Source organism: Cyclospora cayetanensis, unplaced genomic scaffold (assembly GCF_002999335.1).
Source record: "Cyclospora cayetanensis isolate NF1_C8 unplaced genomic scaffold, CcayRef3 CcayRef3_contig_18, whole genome shotgun sequence".
NCBI lineage: Eukaryota > Apicomplexa > Conoidasida > Eucoccidiorida > Eimeriidae > Cyclospora > Cyclospora cayetanensis.
Genome location: NW_020312125.1, coordinates 1 through 18026, shown reverse-complemented (window position 1 = coordinate 18026; position 18026 = coordinate 1). Strand labels below are relative to the sequence as shown.

Below are 18026 nucleotides of genomic sequence, written 5' to 3'. Positions count from 1 at the left end.
CCTCCTAAGGATGCCATCGCCACAGCCGCCCGAACTTCGTACCCTAAATGGACAGAAAATAAGTTCAGAAACCCTACGCCTCCCAAAATGGACGTGGCCGTATTTCCGTGCAGGCGGAGCCTATACGCAGTGGCCCCTCCCCGTCTCTGACTATTCAGGAGGGCGCACGCGCGTAGCCGATTCTGCTGCCGGCGGAGCAGCACTGAACGGGGGAGAAAACTGCGGAGGAGATACCAAGGCAGAGGAAAGGAATGATCTGCAGCATTTTAGTGCTGACAGCGCGAGTCTGGTCAGCACCGCAACAGGACCTGAGGACGGGGTGTACAGGCACCTTCTACATGACATGCTATTGCAACCCGGCGCGGTTGAGGAGCTGTTGTACTTCGTCTCCGAATGCAAATGTCACTTAGTGGTTATCTGCAGTGTAGGGAGGCTCGTGTGCGGTCATAAGGGTATCGTACACGGGGGGTTCACAGCAACTTTGCTAGATAACTCACTTGGCGTTCTGGGCCATGCACAGTACAACAGGGCCGCCACAAAGAATCTCTCAGTGAAGTATCTGAGACCCTTTGTGGCCGACAGCACAGTCCTTTTGGATGCGTATATCAAAGATATCAACCCGCACGTCTGCACTATTGCAGGAACTCTTTTGGGACCGATACCACCTCAGTTCGCATCGAACTTCCCCCCGCAGCAGCAACAACAGCAACAACAGCAAGAGAAGCAGAACGGGCTCGAAACTTTGCCGCCGCGGGATGAGGGCCTGTGGGTAGTTGCCGCTGTTTCGGGAGAAATGGTGGATGTAACGAGGCAGTGGAAGGGTCTGTAACCTACATTTAGCTGTGCACTCTCTTCCTCCCCATTTCTTGAAAGGAACCCCTTGGATCCATGCCCAGCGAATGTAGTGTACAATTTTCTTCCTGTAGGATGTGCGTTTTGCTTTCGTCATCAGTTTATAGGGCTCGATGCATTATGGTGGCCACTCCCTGGGGGTCTGAAGGCCTCCGAACTGATTCCCGCCATCAGTGTTTTTTTAGATGCAAGCTAGAGCCTAGTTTCCGCTAATGCGCTGTGGCCGCCCGCACATGACCTCTGACGACGCCTTCGTGTTTTATAGCGCTGGTGCCACTGGCTCCTGCTGTGCGAAGGACTAGCTGCACCAGCTCCGGCTGTATTAGAGCTCGAGCTTAACTGCCGTGCGCTCTGTTGCTGCAATGAAACCCAGAAGAAACGATCCCACGATTTACCGTTCAATGTTGCAGAGCCTTGGATTAGATTCCGAAGTAGCGCTTACCCGGTGACCTTTCCCGCGTAAAGACGCACTGTGCGGTCCGCAGCCAGTCATGCGCTGCGGCGTGCCTTTAACGCGATTGTGAGGGCCTCCTCCCACCTCTAGGATAGTTTCCCTAGCCTTGCCGCCACTGGGAATGCGGACTTGGGGAGAACCCTCGTAGCGAAGCTCCCCTCTACACTTGTTTTAGGAGTAATTTTAGCGAAACTCCCCTCTACACTTGTTTTAGGAGGATAGTTCCAACTGCCGGGTTGTTGTGTCCCGAACGGAGAAGCCACGGCTGCAGCACGGTGAGGCGTCTGTCTCTGAGGCACACCAGAGGAGGCAGCGAGAGAGAGGCTTCGTGTTTACATAGAGGGGAGACTAGGGGATGGTGGAGGGCTGGGGAGGGGAGTCGCTGCTCTGCCCACTGTTCGAGAAGTATACAGTCGAGTTTGGCTTGTTTGAGTAGTTGGCTGGAACTGGTGCAGCTTCATTTGAAGAAAGGACAAACAGCAATACCGGAAGGGCTGTACCCCGCAGCAGCATTATGGGTGGTACTAGCAACAGCGTAAGGGGTGGGAGACGCACGCAATGTGTATCGGGGCATAGGCAACCAATTCGTCAGAGGGGGGCCCCTGGGGGCCCCTTCGAACTACGCCAATCAGAATTTCACTCCCCTGCGCAAGCGAAGAGGGCCGCAAGCAGAGAGAAAGATACATGACGAAGAGTCATGTGGGCGGTCCTATGCAGTCCGTAGCCCGTGGCCCTCTCTGCACGATTCTAAGGGTATGGGTGTAGAGAAGCAAAGAGCTGAGGGAAGCAGGGTTTGTATTCAGGAAAGCGGCAGCAAGCAATAGGAAGGCAGTAAGACGCTAAGGCACTCAGCAAGTGGGCCCTCAGGGCCGTGCTGTTGCGCCTGCCAACCTTATGGTGTGGGCATATACAACCCCGTAGTCAGGAGCAGCACAAAGATTGCAAAAAAGCACAACAGCTAGCTTTGGGGAGAAACGGTACAACCGGTACAGGCACAGAGGCACAGACGGAGGCAACTGCTTGCACGCGTGTGCATGTATAAATCCATACCTACACATAGATACACATATATGTATGTATATGCATGCAAATTGATAGACACGTGCTACCAGGCCTACTGCGGCAAATGGCAGGGGGCAGGAGAGGGTCTGATGGATCATCAAGGAGCCGAGACCGCTGTCCAGCACAGCCGGTGCAGCGCTGCGGCTGTTGCTGGTTTCAGCAGATAGCAGCATTGTTGCGGCTGTCCGCATCTCGTCACCTTCCCGTTGCAGCAACAGCTGCTGCTGCTGTTGCACTGCAGCAAGGCGAATCTCCAGCGGCCGGTTCCGCAAGCCAGCGCTCTCCATATCAGCAACGGAGTGTACGTACACCCGAAGGTGGCAGTTCTCCCTCTCTGAAGGAAGGCTGTTTATCAGTGTGGCCCCATCTGCTGCCACTGAGGAGGCAGCCAGGGAGGCTATGGAGCAGATGGTGCCGCGTCTTAGATAAGAGGCCCTTCCCCGATATTCCTCTTCGAAAGCCCCTCCCTGCATGCGTCCTGTGGCGTTCAACTCCGCCGAGGGTCTCAAAGAAGGCCCTCTTGCCTCTCCGTGCCTCTCATGCAACTCTCTAGGGTGCGTCCAAAGGCTTTTAGGACGACTTTCTGCTGCTGCCGCATCGTCGACTCTAAGGTCGGCTGGCGAAGGGCAGTATACCAGTCTACAGGAGGCTTTTAAGAAGCCTTTGGGGGCCTCGGCCTCTGCGCCGCTGGCGGCTATTCTCTGTCTCACAAGAGACACCCGCCTATGGTGCTGGCACACCAGGCTTGCTGCATGCGTCTCCTCTGGTGTACTGGGAGCTGCTGCTCTCCCGTCTGAGAGGACGGATCACGCAGCAGCAAGAGCAGCAAGGGGGCTGTGCAGCTGTAAGAGCTGGACGGCTAGCACCGGCGACGACAGCAACGCTACCACACGCGGCGGCTGCAGCTTGCGTGTGCTCTACACTTACACCCCCCGGAAACCCCTTCATAAGAGGATTACCGCTTTTCTAGGGGCTCAATCTGAAGCTCTGCTATACCAGCTGCGGACATCTGCTGGCTGCCGGCTGCTCCTACGGGTGGCACTGTGGCGCGAATTTCACTCACGGCAAAGAAAGGGAACTTCATGGGGGGATACTGGAGAAGCAAAGAGAAGGCAGAGGGACGGGGCGGTCCCGGCACCGTGCAGCAAGCGGCTTCTACAACAGCGTCACAAAGAAATATTGGCTTCGAGCATCAATGTCGAAGTGATACAGTTCGAGAGGGGAAGGGCGGCAGAAGAACGCACACAGACACATCTACACACATACATATGTGCATGCCTACATACATACTTGCATACACTCATACATTTACATGCATATACATACCTACACGCATACGCATGTACATGCATATAAGCCTACATATACTTGCATTCATACATACGTAATACAGTCATACATAATGCATACATACATAATACATTCATACATATATTCATACATACACACACATAAGTACAGTGAAAACACTGGCTTGCAAAGAGATAAAAGGATAGGCTGCCAGCAGGACAGGCAATCAGAGGAACCCAATGGGGCATGTGGAGAGATACAAAGGTCTCGAGTGCCGCCGACAGAACGCCATAGTCCAATACACACACTGCTGGCATGTATCTATTAGCATGCCACGCTCTTGAAGCGGTCTCTTAGGGGCTTACGGCAATACCGCCTGCTGCACCGAGAGAGCATCAGACAGCAGAGTCAGGTACGACTTCTTCGAATACGGGTCCTTATTAAGGGCTTTTATCAGCAGAGCTGTCAGCATGCCTGTACAAAAAGCGATTGCCGCACATAAAAAGGGAGCAGGGCCTCTAGCAGCGGCGGAGCGGCACGAATCATCCCAAGGCGCTAGCCAGAGCTACACGCTGTACCCAGGCAGTGCGGCAAGGCAGGAAGGAAATGTGGCGATGGGCTTGCTATACCTCTTCCCTCCTTGCCTTTCCCTGCCAGCTCTCGGGCTTCAGCATCTCCAAGAGAGATACAAAAGCGGGCACAGTCTCGGCGCTGCGAATTAATTCGAGGCATCAACACGGGTTCAAAGCAGAGAGTGCCGGGAAAATCGTGTGTCAGAGGAAGTAGAAGCAGTGACGAAGATAGATGAAGAGCGAGCTGAGGGGAGGGGAGTGCTGGCTTAGAGATAGCCTCGGCGTCAGCGGAGACGCAGTTGGAGGCAAAGGAGAACACCTAAAGATGTGTCTCAACCAGCAGCAAGAACTACAGCCAACAGGCCGCCTCGAGTGTATCGAGGCTACAACGGGGGGCATAAGGGGTGCATCTGCCGCTGCTAGGACCAGGCAGCCTCCCGTGTGTGCAGCTAGCGTGAGGCGTACATGAGACAGGGCGAGTATTTCCTGCTCCTGCCGGCGTTGCTGCAGCTGGTGTTGCATGGCAGATACGCGGAAGATGCCCGCAAACTTGCCAGCTCTTAAGCCTCTCAGCAGCTGCTGCTGCTTCGCAAACACCCACGGAAAGGGGTCTGCCGGCGAGGGGCAGTCAAAGCTGACACCTGAGGTAGGCAGAAGTAAGCCCGTATCGCCGTCCGCATTCGCGCAGCACTTCTCCGACTCTCTTTAAACACCAGCAGGAAGAAAGGCAGCGGCAATGCAGCACGAGCAGCAGGAGGATTAGCACTAAAAGTGCTGCAGAGAGACTCTTACACAGCCTGTCCCGTTTCAAGACCGATACAAAGTTTCCTAGCGGGAGTAAGCGACAGCCGAGGGCGCAGTCCATCACCGCACAGAATTGCACACCTAATCCAGACAGGGGATAAGAGCAATCGCAACAGTAGTAGCCTTCCTTCTTAGGAGGGCGCCCGCACACAGCACCGCTTTCGCGGCATAGGCATCTGCAGGGGCAGCTGTTGGGGCAGAAGGAACCTACAGCTTCCCCCTTCACACTATTTGCAACGAAGCTAAAACAGGGCGGATGCAGCCGAGCATCAGCAGCAAGAGCTCCTCAACAGACACACTGTCGAGACACACCGTCTGGCAAGCTATTTATGAGCGCAAGGAGGGACCCCGAATCTACGAACTGAGTCACTCTCCAATCTCTGAAGTCTGCGGGCAGCAGCGCCAAGCTGTACGGCTGCAGAAACGCCAACCGCATCCTCAGTAGCATAAGCAACAACACCAGCAACACCAGCTGCAGCAGCAAGCGAGCGCCTGTGCAAATGTCATCTTTGCAAAACTCGCACAGCGGCCCCTTCGATCTCCAGATAAGGCTAAAAGCTACTGAGAATGACGGGAGAGGGGATCTAAGCAGGGAACGTCATACGGCAGAAGGGCTTTCAGGCTGCTCTGTCGCAAGCAGTGCGCAGCTGCATCCCGAGAAAACAAACAGCAGCACGTCTCCCGGCACAGCACCCTGCACCAGCCACTCGAGGCCTTGCTTAGAAACCGCAGCAGCACGACACAAGCATTAAAGAGGAGCATCAGCGAACAACTGTCTGAACGACTGCGGCAAGCAGCGAACTCAGTATCCCCTCCACCTCTAGCAGCCGGTGCTCAGGACCGTCTGGTTTTGCAGAGCTCAAAGAACTGCATGCATGCCTCCATCTGCACATGCATCCTACACTTACCTGGGGCGGTCTGTATTATCTCTATTGCAGCAAACCCCCCACGCCACTGCATCAGCATCACTGTACTAGCACCCTACCAAAATATTTTGCCTGCTGGGGAATGAAGGGGATGCGCTGTTTTGCGGGAAAGGGGTCTCGTCCTCGCACAAGGTCCTGAGACGCAGCGCTGTTGCAACAGGCGGCGTCCCTTTACCAGAGGGAGAAGCACGATGCATTGGGGCATTATAAATTCTTGCCTCTCCAGTTTTTGTGAGGAGGGTTTGTTTAGCCCTTGCTGCTGCAGAGAACGGGATTTTATAAGCTGTAGGGGATAACGGCGCACAGGATGCTGGTGGTGTTGGTGCAGCTCCTTGCACTGTAGCTGCTGCACGGGGTTTTGCTGCGTAGTGAGACTCACTTGACCTCTGTGAATCCCATGGTTTCAGATGCTGCTATCGTCGCCCAACGCCTCGCATCTGCTGCGCCTCCCTCTGTGCCACGGCGAAGCACACGCTGTCACCAGCAGCCCTCGCATGATTCCAATCAACGGCAACAAGAGCATCACCCGCTTGCACACACTGCAAGCGACACTGCCAAGAGCAGCAGGAACAAAAGGATGGGTGTATGTGTATATGTACCTTGCTCGCAGAAGCTCCCCGTGTAAAGACACCCTACGCATAGAGCACGCTTCCGCGGAGTTCTGAGGGTCCGTTGAAACGGCATTTTTCTCCCGGTGCTGTGCGAGCCACTCTGACTCCAATCGACACCTCCCCCCGCATTAGTGCTGGGAAAACGACAAGCGGCTAAGGCAGCACGCTGCTTGGGCTTTTCCAGAGCTTCGAGGACACCTCGCGACGGACCTGCAGACGACTGGGGAGTCTCCTGCTGCTTCAAAGGGGGGAAAAACACCCGCCCCCCCTCTTCTCCCTGTTGCTCGTCTTGCTCCAACTGCGTCTCTTGTTGTTGTTGCAGAGGCCAAACAATCTGCTGGTGGCATGCATGATGCTGCAGATGCAGTTGTAGAGGCCCCGGATGATGCAGCTGCGAGGCTGCGAGGCTTACAAGAGAAAGTCGTGGGGGGGTGGCATAGGGAAGACGCGGCACTAAGCCCATGGTACGAGGCTGCAGAGGGCCTTCTTCCTGTGCTTCTCCTCTGCCCTCATCATCCTTCTCGTAAGCGTTGTGAGTTTTCGAGTGCTTCCGCGAGGAGCTAGCACCTCCTGCTCCAGCAAGCTTTCGATCCGCCTCGCGCATGCAGAGGCCCCCAAGATGACGCTGCACTCGATCCCCGCGTGTTGGTGCACCGACTGCCTCCTCGGTGTGAATCCGAGGTGCTATGTTCTTTTCTAGGGCAGCTAGCTGCGGCGAAGAGTCAGCATTCCTCCCGAGAAGTATTTGCGGCTGTTGTTGCTGCTGCTGCTGCTGCGACGGTGCCTCAAAATCAGTCTGCTTTAAAAGGCTCTTTGCATGGAAGCAGCCCTCGCCGCTTGTGCTGCTGCTGCTACTCCTTCGTGTGCTCTCACGCCGCTGCCTGCAGCTGCCCCTGTCGCTACTCCCGCCATCTTCCTGACAGCTTTGGTGGCAAAGTAATACGTCTCTTCGAATTCCTGCCCCTTCCGTTGCTCCTGGCCCCTGCTGCAGCACAGGCACTGCTGTCTCTGGTGCTGCAGGCTGCTTTCCCCTTTGAGGATTTCTTGCTGCTGAGGGTGGCGTCCCTCCTGCAGGCATCTTGTTGCTCGCCAATTTTGTAGGGTCTCTTTCTATGCGCTTTATGTGAGTTGCTGGTTTTGCTGCTGCTATTACGAAAGCCTCCAAAAGGGGAGCTATTCCTGGCTTGTGGAGTTCCCTAGGGGCCGCCATAACTGCAGCAAAGCGATGCTCATGAAAATTAGTCATCTGTGCAACAAAGGAAGGCTTGTGCTGCTGCTGCTGCATGTGCTGCTGCTGCTGCATGTGCTGCTGCTGATGCATGTGCTGCTGCTCCTCCTGCTGCTGCTGCTGTTCCTGCTGCCTTTCTGCCAGCAATGTAGACACTTTTGCTTCCACGGGGTCTGCGTCTGCTGCTGCACCTCCTGCTTGGTGGAGCGAGCGGCCTTCCTCCAGTCCGTCAGCGAAGCCTCTGAGTACAGAGCCGTCCGATTTGTCTGAAAGCCTTTGCGTTTCACGTGTAGGAGGAGACTCTAAAAGCAGGAGGCCTTGAAGCCCTCCTCGAAAGTCTCTTCTTGATTTGGATGCGCTTATCCTGCTGCTGTTTCGGATGCTCGTGTTAACGGCATTCCTGCCACGGCTCTCGCCGCATCGGGCGCTGATGCGAGTGCTGCTGCTTCTGTTTCTGCTTCTAGAAAGCCGATGTATTGGGGAAGTGAATGAGTTTGCGGAAAAGGGAGAAGCCTCGACTGTACGTGCTCCAGTCATAGAAAAGCTCCCCACGAGCACCGTGGCATCCGTAGTTGCCGCTTTGCTGGTGGCGTGTCCTCGTAAACTCGCCAGGCCTGTATGTGATCTGTCAAGCGGGGTGTCTCTGCTCTCTCGAGCGTCTTTTCTGGAGCGATCAACTTGGGGGGGAGAGCTGTGGATTGTTATTTCCCTGCTGCTAGGACGGCTTCTTCGGGTGTGGCTTCCCCCTCTGGCACCGGAGAGGCTCGTGCTGGTGACTTTTTCTGTGAGCACAGTCAGAAGCAGTGGAGAGGCACAAGCGTTAAGAAGGGATGATGCAAGAGCATAGAGGCAATGCAGCCGCCGCAGCACCTCGGAAAGGGGCCGTTTCTTTCAAAGGCAGCAGAAGAAGATGCCGAGTTTTACAACGAGCACGAGCATCCCTCAAGTGCCACAGGCAGAAGCCGATTAGCAAGCTGTCCACCAATGTGTGTCTTACTGCACTGATGAGCTTGGGGGGAATAAGCGGACTGCCTATCCGATGAGGAAGTGTTGTAGCTGCAGGATTCCACCATCATCTGCTGTCCCTCCGGTTGCTGCTTTTGTTGCTGGTGCTGCTCGGGCTCGAGTATCGGGTTGTGATGGTGCTGTACCCATCGCTGAGGAGCCTGCTGCAGCCGCTTGTGCTGCAGAGTGTCGCTTCCGCAAGTTCGCATGAATTCGAGTATTGGTTCTTCTGATCGAAAGTCTCCTTCTCCCTTCGCTTTTGGTGCCAGCGGTCCTGTTTGGACAGTTGGAGCCTCTGATATTCCTGCAATCGTTGCTTCCGATCCGCCTGTCTGAGACAGATCGCTGCCTTTCTTGAGGGGCATAGGATGTTCATCTGCCGCACATGCCTCTGGCGGCTGCTCTGTAGCTGTTAGTTCCGCGTGTAGCGTGTCTCCAAAATCGCACCTTACCAAGGGCTCCCTGCTCAAGGGCGCTGTTTCTTGCCTCCTCATCCTCCATTGCACATCTGCCTTATTGGAAAAGCTTCAGCAGGAGCACTGAAGGCTCCATTGTTGGCAAGGCGTGTGGCCCTCGCCTCTCCGCTGTGTCTGCTTCCTCCTTTAAGAACCCTGGGCACTGAAGAAGACTCTATGCTGCAGTTAGGAGAGAATTAGGCTCTTTAAAAAGGCCATTGAGGCTCATCGACACAGATCTGACGTTCCCTCTCGGTCCAGGAGGGTCACCTGCTGCGGTCGCCTGCGGCGTCGGGGTGTTAGTTAGCAAGCTTTGAGCCTTCTATTCCCTATCTATTGGGCATCAGAAATATTTATAATCATAATGAGTCGTCAAAATGGGCTCAGAATCGGGAAAGGCAGCAAAAGTGGTGCCACCGCTCTCAGCAGGAGAGCCTTTCGGCCGAGCCGTACGCCGACCGAGGGGCCCCACAGTACGAGAGGTTCTTTGCAGAACAGATGCATTAAGGCCTGTTTTTTGCGCATTACAGAATTGATGGACTCAGGGAATCAGTACCTCGGAGAAGCAGTGGGGAAAAGGAATCACCCCGAAATGTTGTTTCAGTATGCTTAATACCCCAGGAGTTCTTGGAAGGTCCCTCCGGCTTACTCCCTAACTCATCACATTTTTACTGTTCCCGCCCCTGGCAGTCAATGTTTTTCTGTATGTATCTGTGGGTGTCTGTGCTTCCACAATTTTGTTTTCCTGAGCTCTCCTCTACGTCCCTGCCCTTCCCAATGCGGCGGCTGCAATGAGAAAAACGGCGCTTTGCCGCCACTCTTCCCTCGCCTCCGGTGTAGTCTTGCCTCATAAAAGCCTGCCTTGGACGTCTCAGCAGATCTTTAGGCTGTACCAACCGGAATCTGGGCCTCCAGAGCAGTTGCATGGTAGCTCCACAGCTCCTCCCCCCTGCCATATTCTTGCTGCCCCTCTTCCTTTGCCGCTTAGCAAACGAGTTGAGCATTTCAAGAATAAGAGCCCCATGAAGTTACCCTGACCCTACGGCAGGCTTCGCCTGCAGGGAAGAGGTCTGGTCAGGCTAGATAGCTGCACCTGAAGCACTTTGACCACTCCGAGCACTTGCACGCAATCGCACACAGTAGCTGAGCGAAACGGCACACACCGTTCATGTATGCGATATTACAACTGCTCTTGGTCAGAAATAAATAGAAGGTTCGGATCACTCAACAAGCCAGCAAATTCTCATTTAGTGCTTAAAAATATGAAACGAAGTGAAATGCAGTATCAAAGTGCTGCTTGGCATCCTGCCGAATGGCCAGCTACAGAATGCTGAACGTTTGCTGCTCAAATATACACGTTTACTCAGAAGTGTGTTCCTGCACTCCTCAAGTGCCGATTTGCGCAGCAAGGAGCTTGTGCTACGGCTTCACTAAGCCACACGCTACCGCTACAAAGTATGCCCATACGGGGCCTGGATAGGATGCCCATGTGCCTCAGTGGAAAAATGGCACTTCTTTGCCCTTTTTGTCCTGAACTTGCTGTGTACAAGCACTTACTCTGTGCTTTTATGCAATCGCCTGTCTAGACAGGTTGTCGCTTTTCGCGGCGCACACAGCAAGGAGGAGTGCCGATGCTCAGCGTGCCTTCCGGCTTGTTGCCGCTTGACTCTTTGTGCCCTGGCTGCTGCTCAGCAAACCGAGTACCCTCTGCATCGCCTTATTGGAAAAGCAAGAGTTCTCGGAAGGGCAGTTGAAGGAAAGTGGCCGCCGTGTGATGTAGGCATGAATGCACACATGGCTCCAGCGAATATAAAGGTCAAGCAAACAGGGTATACAGCAAACGTTCTTTTCTGCTAGATCAGATTGTGGTACCCCTGGTGTTTTTGCTAGGTACAGCTGAAAAAGAAAAAAACCCGATACGGATGATGCGCTTCCCGACGCGAACCTTCGATGTAAACACGTTCCGTTTTCTATTCTGTCGACCACCCCTCTTCCTCTCAAACAAGCTAAAGAGGAGAGTCAGGTCCCTCTCACTGTGCATGAATTTGCATGCGCTATGTAAACATCAGGATCAGGCTCCTCCACACGCCGTTAACAGCAAGAGTGCTCTGCAAAGGGGGACGGGGGAATGCGGAGAAAGTGTACAAAGCTCGGCAAAAGAGCCTCAATCGTGAAAAGGAAAGCCGCATACTGCTACAGGAGGAAGGCGCGCAAACGGAATCAACCTCCCGACCGCAATACGTGTGCCTCTAATGAGAGCCACAGGTTTGCTGCGTGTAGAGGCAAAACCAAGCTTCGGTACTATTTACTAAACTTGTTGTATTTTCTTGTGAACTAGGATGCAATTGCCCACGAGTGTTTACTGCAAAGTACTGCGATATCGATTCAACGAAAATCGGAATGTGTTGTGCGTGTCTGTGCAACTACCTGTGAATGATCGGAGGGCTCAGAGGATGCAGCTACGCATCTCCTTGCTGTCCCTCCCCTCATGTACGAACTGTAATGTTCACGGGGAGGGAAAGGCGAGAACTCTGTTGGATACGACTCACAGCTTCCTATCAACTCCGCGTTGCGTCTGGCATCAAATGTCTTTATCAGGAGTCCTTTCTTAAAGCGCTACCATGCGAAATAGCACCATCCGACTCTCTGGTGTAAGCGCTGCTCTTCTGCAGGGTGTCTCTGCTATCCTTGCTACTGCTCTATTAAGGGCCCTAGAACTTTGCCTCACGCTGGTCAAGTGCAGGTAAGCTCCCTTTACAAGCAGACCAAGTGAACTGTTTTTCTCGAGGAATGTGGGCCTCTCGGTGAATAACATTGTTTCTCTCGTCAAGAGCACGCCTCAAATTTTAATAGGTCCACTAATAACACCCTCAGTCTCTATGCTGCTTCCTTGAAAAACAATTTCTTTATAGCACTTGCTCCAGAAATGAATCCTAACAGCACTACAGCGTAACTAGAAACCGAGGCTCCCCACATCCTATAGATCCTTTTGTAGGCAACTGCCACTAACTCAAGTATATATATCAGCTCCCATATCATCCAGTTGCCAGAGGAGCAGCGGAATAATCAACTGTGGTTCTGCTGATAAGGCATGCATCAGTAGTCTCTCTGCCGAAAGGATACCCGCGATCTAGGGTAATGCTAGGAATGAGTCTCCGACAGCGTACAGCTGTGCGCCTTTATTACTTCATATTTAGAGATATATATGCTGCAAACCCTTTGTGTACCATTATCCTCCACACATCTTAAGGCACCGACTTTAGGACTGGTGCCAGGGTTGGCTAGCGGTAGAAAATAGGGATCTCCCCTGGGGTGATCTTATGCATTAATGACTCCGTCATTGAAAGCCAGAGGATCATGCAGTTGTCCTCTGTTTATACACAAAAGCAGTGGGGGTTTAAGTGGAGCGTTAACAAGGGTGACGAGGGGTGGGATGGTGTGTTATTCGTGCTGGGGAGGGCGCTCTATAGGTGCACAAGAAGCTACAAAGTAAGACGGTGCTGCAGGCCAAGGCGAATAATGCATTACATTTATTTCGGATGCAAAGACATCCCGAGACCGAGATCTCCCCGATAGCTGCAGAGCGAGTAGCAGTGTTCGGTGCCTTGCGAGTGTAGCCACTGTAGCGCTTTAGATATGGAGATATTTTAGGCTATATGATATGTGCACTTGCTCCATGCAGTAAAAGTGTTTATCTAATACCTATCTAATTCAGTTATTTACGTCAGTGCCCCCTGTTTGGCTTACACGGTATGTTTGCTGTCCTGGGCGGCTTCAGCTGGGCGGCTCCTACTTGAGGAACCCCCCTAGAGCTCAGAACAGTCGAATTTCATGCTAAAAAAAGCCAAATTTTATTCTCTATAATATTTTAGCATATTTAATTGGCTAAAAGCTAAAATAATTGGAATTGAGCCGTAGAAGAAAGTGAAAAAGGCGGGTGTATGTGACTGCCGTAGGGCGTTCATACAGGGTACATCACGGTGCGGCTGGCCGCGCCACCCCTCCTCCCCTCGTGCTACCTGTTTGTGGTTGTTGTTGCTGTTGTGAGTGACTGTGTGCCTCTCCCTAGAAAAAATATTCTTTTGTAGCTGTCTTTCTGCTTCTCCCTTATTGTTTTGGGCTTTTGTTGCACCTTTCCCTTTCCTGGCGGCATCTCTTTCCGAGTGTCCACACACCTAACCACACCTCTTGCACAATGGCGCCTAAGAAAGCTGCAAAGCCAGCAAAGGGCGGGAAGAAGGTCAAGGCCAAGAAGGACCCAGACGCCCCTAAGCGGGGGACTCCCGCGTACATCTTCTTCATGAAAGACAAGAGGGAGGAGATCTGTAAGAAGAACCCCAACGTCAAGTCAGCGACGGAAATCGCGGCCCTTGTTGGGGAGGAGTGGAAAAAGCTGAGCCCTTCGCAAAAGGCGCCCTATGAGAAGAAGGCCGAGGCGGACAAGCTGCGCTACCAGAGGGAGGTTGCGGCGTACAAGAAGAAGAAGGCTGGCCAGTGAACGCACTTTGAACTGAAACGAGTGTGGGCGAAGGGGTACACATCTCATGGGGGCAGACCAAGCTCACTCTGCTTTGTTCTGCCGCGTCGGCTTGTCTTTTGTTTGGTTGCATGCGTCTGGAGGACGTCGGGGAAGGGGGGAGCAGAAAGCCCACTCTGAAAAATTCTCTGCTAGGAAGGAGTCAGAGCCCTCCCTGATGACCTAAGGCCTACTCTCTCCTAAAGCCAATCTACATCTCGACACCTGTTGCCAATAGGGTTGCAGTAGTCTTGAGGCTGCATGTGGAGTCTCGAGCTACTGGCCTTCCCTTCCATGCCCAGGCAACAAGTTTGGGGCTTTACAAGGGGGGGCTTGGGGCAACCCCCCCGTCACCATTCACGCCTTGATCTGTGTGTATCGCTCCTTGCAACATATGTGAGTCTGGTTATATGCGCTGTATATGGCTTTAGTGCATGTATATTATACATTTGCATGACACCTTGCACTCGGTTCGCGCCGCGGTCTATGCTATCCCCGGGCGAAGCAGCCCATAGCACACCCCCAAACCGCATTTAGAGGGAGTCTGTTCATATTGATTTTGCCGTTTTCTTGGCGCAGCAGGGGGGACTCTCCCCCGCGGGTTCCCGTCCCCCCTGTGCGCCGCCTCAGGGAACACCCCGTCGACTCGAGTTAACACTTGATTTTGGCAGTACGTCTCGAAGCACCCGCTACGCAAGCTCCGCGACACTTCGGCATAGGTAGCTGCGATACTGGCTGCTTGACGGCGCCTTCGCGTCCGGCTAGTAGTACTAGTAGTATGTAGATGTGGAGCATGCTAAGAAAGTTGCAGTGTCTCAGTCATGTTGGGGGAAGCGATGCCATGAAGGGCTGAGAACAGCTGGCAGAGAAGCGCCACAGTTGACCGCCCTCATGCGTTCGCGCGCGGAAGGAGACTGTGCATATCTAGAGGCGGTTAGGTGGTGGACGCATGCATATCGGAAGTGAGGGGACGGAGGTACAGTCGCCTCAACTGTATAGGTGTAGACGATGTATGTGCATATTATAAAGTGCACGCAAAGTCTTTTGCGCGGCCGGGTTGCCACGCAATCCGGTCTTGCCCACTACATGTGACGATGCATATCTCCCCCACCCCCTGCCTGTACATACAGCTGATTTTGGCCCAGCTTTTTGCAGCAGCTGTCTGCAACCCAGCGCATGCAAGTGTGCACAAACACCATGCAAAAACTGGTTTTCTAGCAGGGGAGTTCGCAGCGTGTAGCCAGAGAGCAGTACAAATAGCTCTCTGTACACCGCACGGCAATCACCTCGGCCTTCCCCGGTAGGCGGAGCAACGCAGTGCCACTCACAGCGTCCACTGCAACCACCAATCCCCGACAGCCCCGCATGGCGCCACAGCCCAACATCACAGCCTGCAGCAGCGGCAGAAAAGGATCAACGAGCATTCATTGCGTTGTCTGGAGAGGAAGGCATTAGCGACGGAAGGGGGGCGGCTTCGGCAAGGGCAGGAGAAAGCGTATTTGTAGTAGTCGGCAGTGGGCACCTGCACACTACATTTAGTGTTTGCGCATGAACCCTGGCGTACCTCGTGACCTAGGATGAGGCTTTTAGCCTTCTCCGTAAGTTTGTTGGTTTGCTGATGTTGCAGCAGCAGCAGCAAGTGCTGCAGGCTGAGGGGCAACACGCCGTTAGAGCCGCCGAGAGCAACAGCCCGATGCAGCAGTGGAGAACGCAGCACTGCAGAAAACAAGGCCTCTCTCCTTGTGCCTCCTGTCGCTCCTTGCTGCTGCAGAGAATTTAGTTCCAGCGCAAATCTTTCAAATCCATCGCTGCCTGGGGGCTGTTGCTGCAGCCCTGCGATAAGGCTCTGAGGCAGAAGACACTCATAGCATCTGCACATGCTGCTGCCGCGTTGTTTGACAGGCGGATCGGGGGCAGCAGCAGCTCGCGCGTGTGTGAGCCTCTGCCGAATTTCGCTTGGCAATGGTGCATGCAGCGTCAAAGAGGCTACATATTGGTGTCTCGAAATTTCTCTTTAAGTCCGCCCGAACTGCCGTACGGGTTAGAACATACATGTGCACATAGAACCAAATTTAAGGCATTGAGAAACAGATCTGTATAATATCTATACATGTATATATCGGACACTAGGCATATATGTATATATATATATATATATCTACATGTCAGCGCAGCTACAGTTGCATTTGTGCGTGTGCACAAGCAGTTTTAGCCAACGAAAAAAACTTTCCGTCAATCCACTGTATGTAGATATATATATTTACCGCTTATATATGTAATACACATACATAATACGGCAGGAAGCACACAAACAAGATCTTGGTTTTAAAGCGCATCGCGTGGCAGGAGGGGGCGCGAGGGCCATGCTGCGGAGGAGGGTGTACATGGGTAGTAGATGTGTATGTACAGCAGCATGGGAATTGTCAGTGTATGCCTCTCTGCTCTGCTGATCACTATTCCGGCTATCTGGCTGGCTGCGAGGGCAAGCGCGCATATATATATATATATATATATATATATATATATATATATATATATATATATATATATACATATACATATGTATATATATATATACGTCACTAAGGGAGTGTGGGGGCAGTCTGCATAGACCGTCACCTGCCCCCCTCTGTATACACCTCATAGATGACAGCAGGTTCGACGGAGGACAAGAGAGTAACCCTAAGAACCTGCACGCCTCCTCACCACTTCCAGTGGGCAGTCTCGGATTCGTCTTTGAGCGATGGCAGTATATGGCGTATCTGGAGCGTCTAGGACGGCAATTTTACAGGCGTCCGAGCACAAGCGAGTGCATGCAGTTCCCCGTGGCGGGGGGAAGTCTGTACTATGCGCCTTGTCGTTACAGCATGAAGAGAGTTCCTTGAAACTCCCGCCGCGGTTATAGCTGCTGCAGTGGGCAACAAGGACCCCCGGCGCTGCCCAAGGAGGCAGCGGGGCGAAGATAGGCAGCCAGATGCTTCGCAGAACGCACATACACACGCCATGTTTGTGCACTTGTGACAGCCTAGGGCTTTGCAGTTGTAGTAGAGGCGCTGCCCCTTTGATGCACAGCCGCTTGCCCAGTCGCTGCCTAGCTAGAGGCCACTTGGCACGCATGCAGAGAGCTCGCATGCAGTACATAACAAGGTACGTAGGAGTGCACATATATGTACATGTATGTACATATATACGTATGCGCATGTACGTGTATGTGTATGTATGTATATGGATGCATGTTCAACTGAGAAACGCGTAAGCAGCATCGATGCACGCACATTGAAAGCGTAGATAGATCTACGCAGCCTAATGTACATGAATATAAAGGGGATATATATACACATAGATATATATATGTATGTTTAGTGGCCGTTGCCACTTGAAATCGGGTTTGCACATGCGTTCAACACATCAGCAGCTCTGTCCCCCAGATGCGCTTATTAACAAGAAGAACTGCTATATGGAGAAGACTTAAGGTGTCAGAAACGCACATTGTTATTAAGGGGGCGATGCATGAACACGGCGATTTCGCGGGTAAAACGGTGCATCTTGCAGCAAAGCAGTCGAGCCAGTTGTGAGGAAGCGAACCTGCATCCGCAGCGAGAGCTCTCCAGCAAGCCGCCCTTGTCGTTCCTGAGAGCTTGGAGGCCAGCAGAGAGGCGTGTGTCGCATGGTTGCTGTTGGCGCAGGTGTTTCCGCAGGAGTTGCTTCTGCTGCTTAGAGAGGAGGCCTTTGTCTAAGGGCTGTTTTTGTTTTCGCACAGAGAGGGAGGCTTTCGCTTCTCGAGAGGCCCTTCCATGCCGCTTGCTGATGCGGAAGTTGGACACGTAAAAGGCAGCAAAAGGATCTTCTTCGTCTGCGAGCTCAGGTGGTTGCCAGGGTGAGCAGCGATTGCTGCTGCACCCCCCATCAATCTGCGGAGGCAGCTGCATTCCTTGGCAATCGTCCACTCCGATGATGCTGCTCTTTCTCTTCCTAGTGATGCAGCTCCCGTCCTCAGGGGTTTCTAAGGGCCCCTGCCAGCCGTCAGAGGAAGGTGTGGGGTTATTACTGGTTGCAGCTCGCAACGCATCACCTGCAAAGGCTTCTAACAGCCGCTGTAACAGCCAAAACAGCATCCAGCAAACACACCCAAGCATTGCGGATAGGGCAGCCACAAAAGGGCTTGCGTGTGGCATGGACTCGCGGACGGCGGGCATGTGCATAGCGTTCCAGGGTCTATGCAAGGTATATATATATATATATATATATATA

General features: G+C 53.2%; 3 protein-coding genes across 3 annotated transcripts; 2 read left to right on the top strand and 1 right to left on the bottom strand.

Annotated features, from left to right (window-relative positions):
- The first annotated feature begins 10 nt into the window (after nucleotides 1-10).
- LOC113147291 lies at nucleotides 11-829 on the top strand. Its single transcript, XM_026337362.1, has one exon. It carries the CDS (start codon nucleotides 11-13, stop codon nucleotides 827-829), a length of 819 nt encoding a protein of 272 aa, XP_026193147.1.
- Nucleotides 830-13454: 12625 nt separating this feature from the next.
- On the top strand, nucleotides 13455-13757 carry LOC34622474 (non-histone chromosomal protein 6). The gene has a single exon (XM_022735634.1). The coding sequence runs from the start codon at nucleotides 13455-13457 to the stop codon at nucleotides 13755-13757; it is 303 nt and encodes a 100-aa protein (XP_022592032.1).
- Nucleotides 13758-14590: 833 nt separating this feature from the next.
- Nucleotides 14591-15654, bottom strand: LOC34622475. Its single transcript, XM_026337361.1, has 3 exons — nucleotides 15340-15654; nucleotides 15037-15166; nucleotides 14591-14766 (listed from the first exon to the last, which is right to left on the bottom strand). Exons 1-3 carry the CDS (start codon nucleotides 15652-15654, stop codon nucleotides 14591-14593), a joined length of 621 nt encoding a protein of 206 aa, XP_026193146.1.
- Between the last annotated feature and the right edge of the window lie 2372 nt (nucleotides 15655-18026).

Excerpts from the sequence above, each read along its gene's own strand:
- LOC113147291 (XM_026337362.1), top strand. The coding sequence starts at position 11 with ATGCCATCGCCACAGCCGCCCGAACTTCGTACCCTAAATGGACAGAAA.
- LOC34622474 (XM_022735634.1), top strand. The coding sequence starts at position 13,455 with ATGGCGCCTAAGAAAGCTGCAAAGCCAGCAAAGGGCGGGAAGAAGGTC.
- LOC34622475 (XM_026337361.1), bottom strand. The coding sequence starts at position 15,654 with ATGTGCAGATGCTATGAGTGTCTTCTGCCTCAGAGCCTTATCGCAGGG. Across the intron at positions 15,167-15,339 it reads GCCTCATCCTAGGTCACGAG|GCTGTGATGTTGGGCTGTGG; the intron begins GTACGCCAGGGT and ends CCGCTGCTGCAG. Across the intron at positions 14,767-15,036 it reads TGCCGTGCGGTGTACAGAGA|TTGAGGCGACTGTACCTCCG; the intron begins GCTATTTGTACT and ends ACACCTATACAG.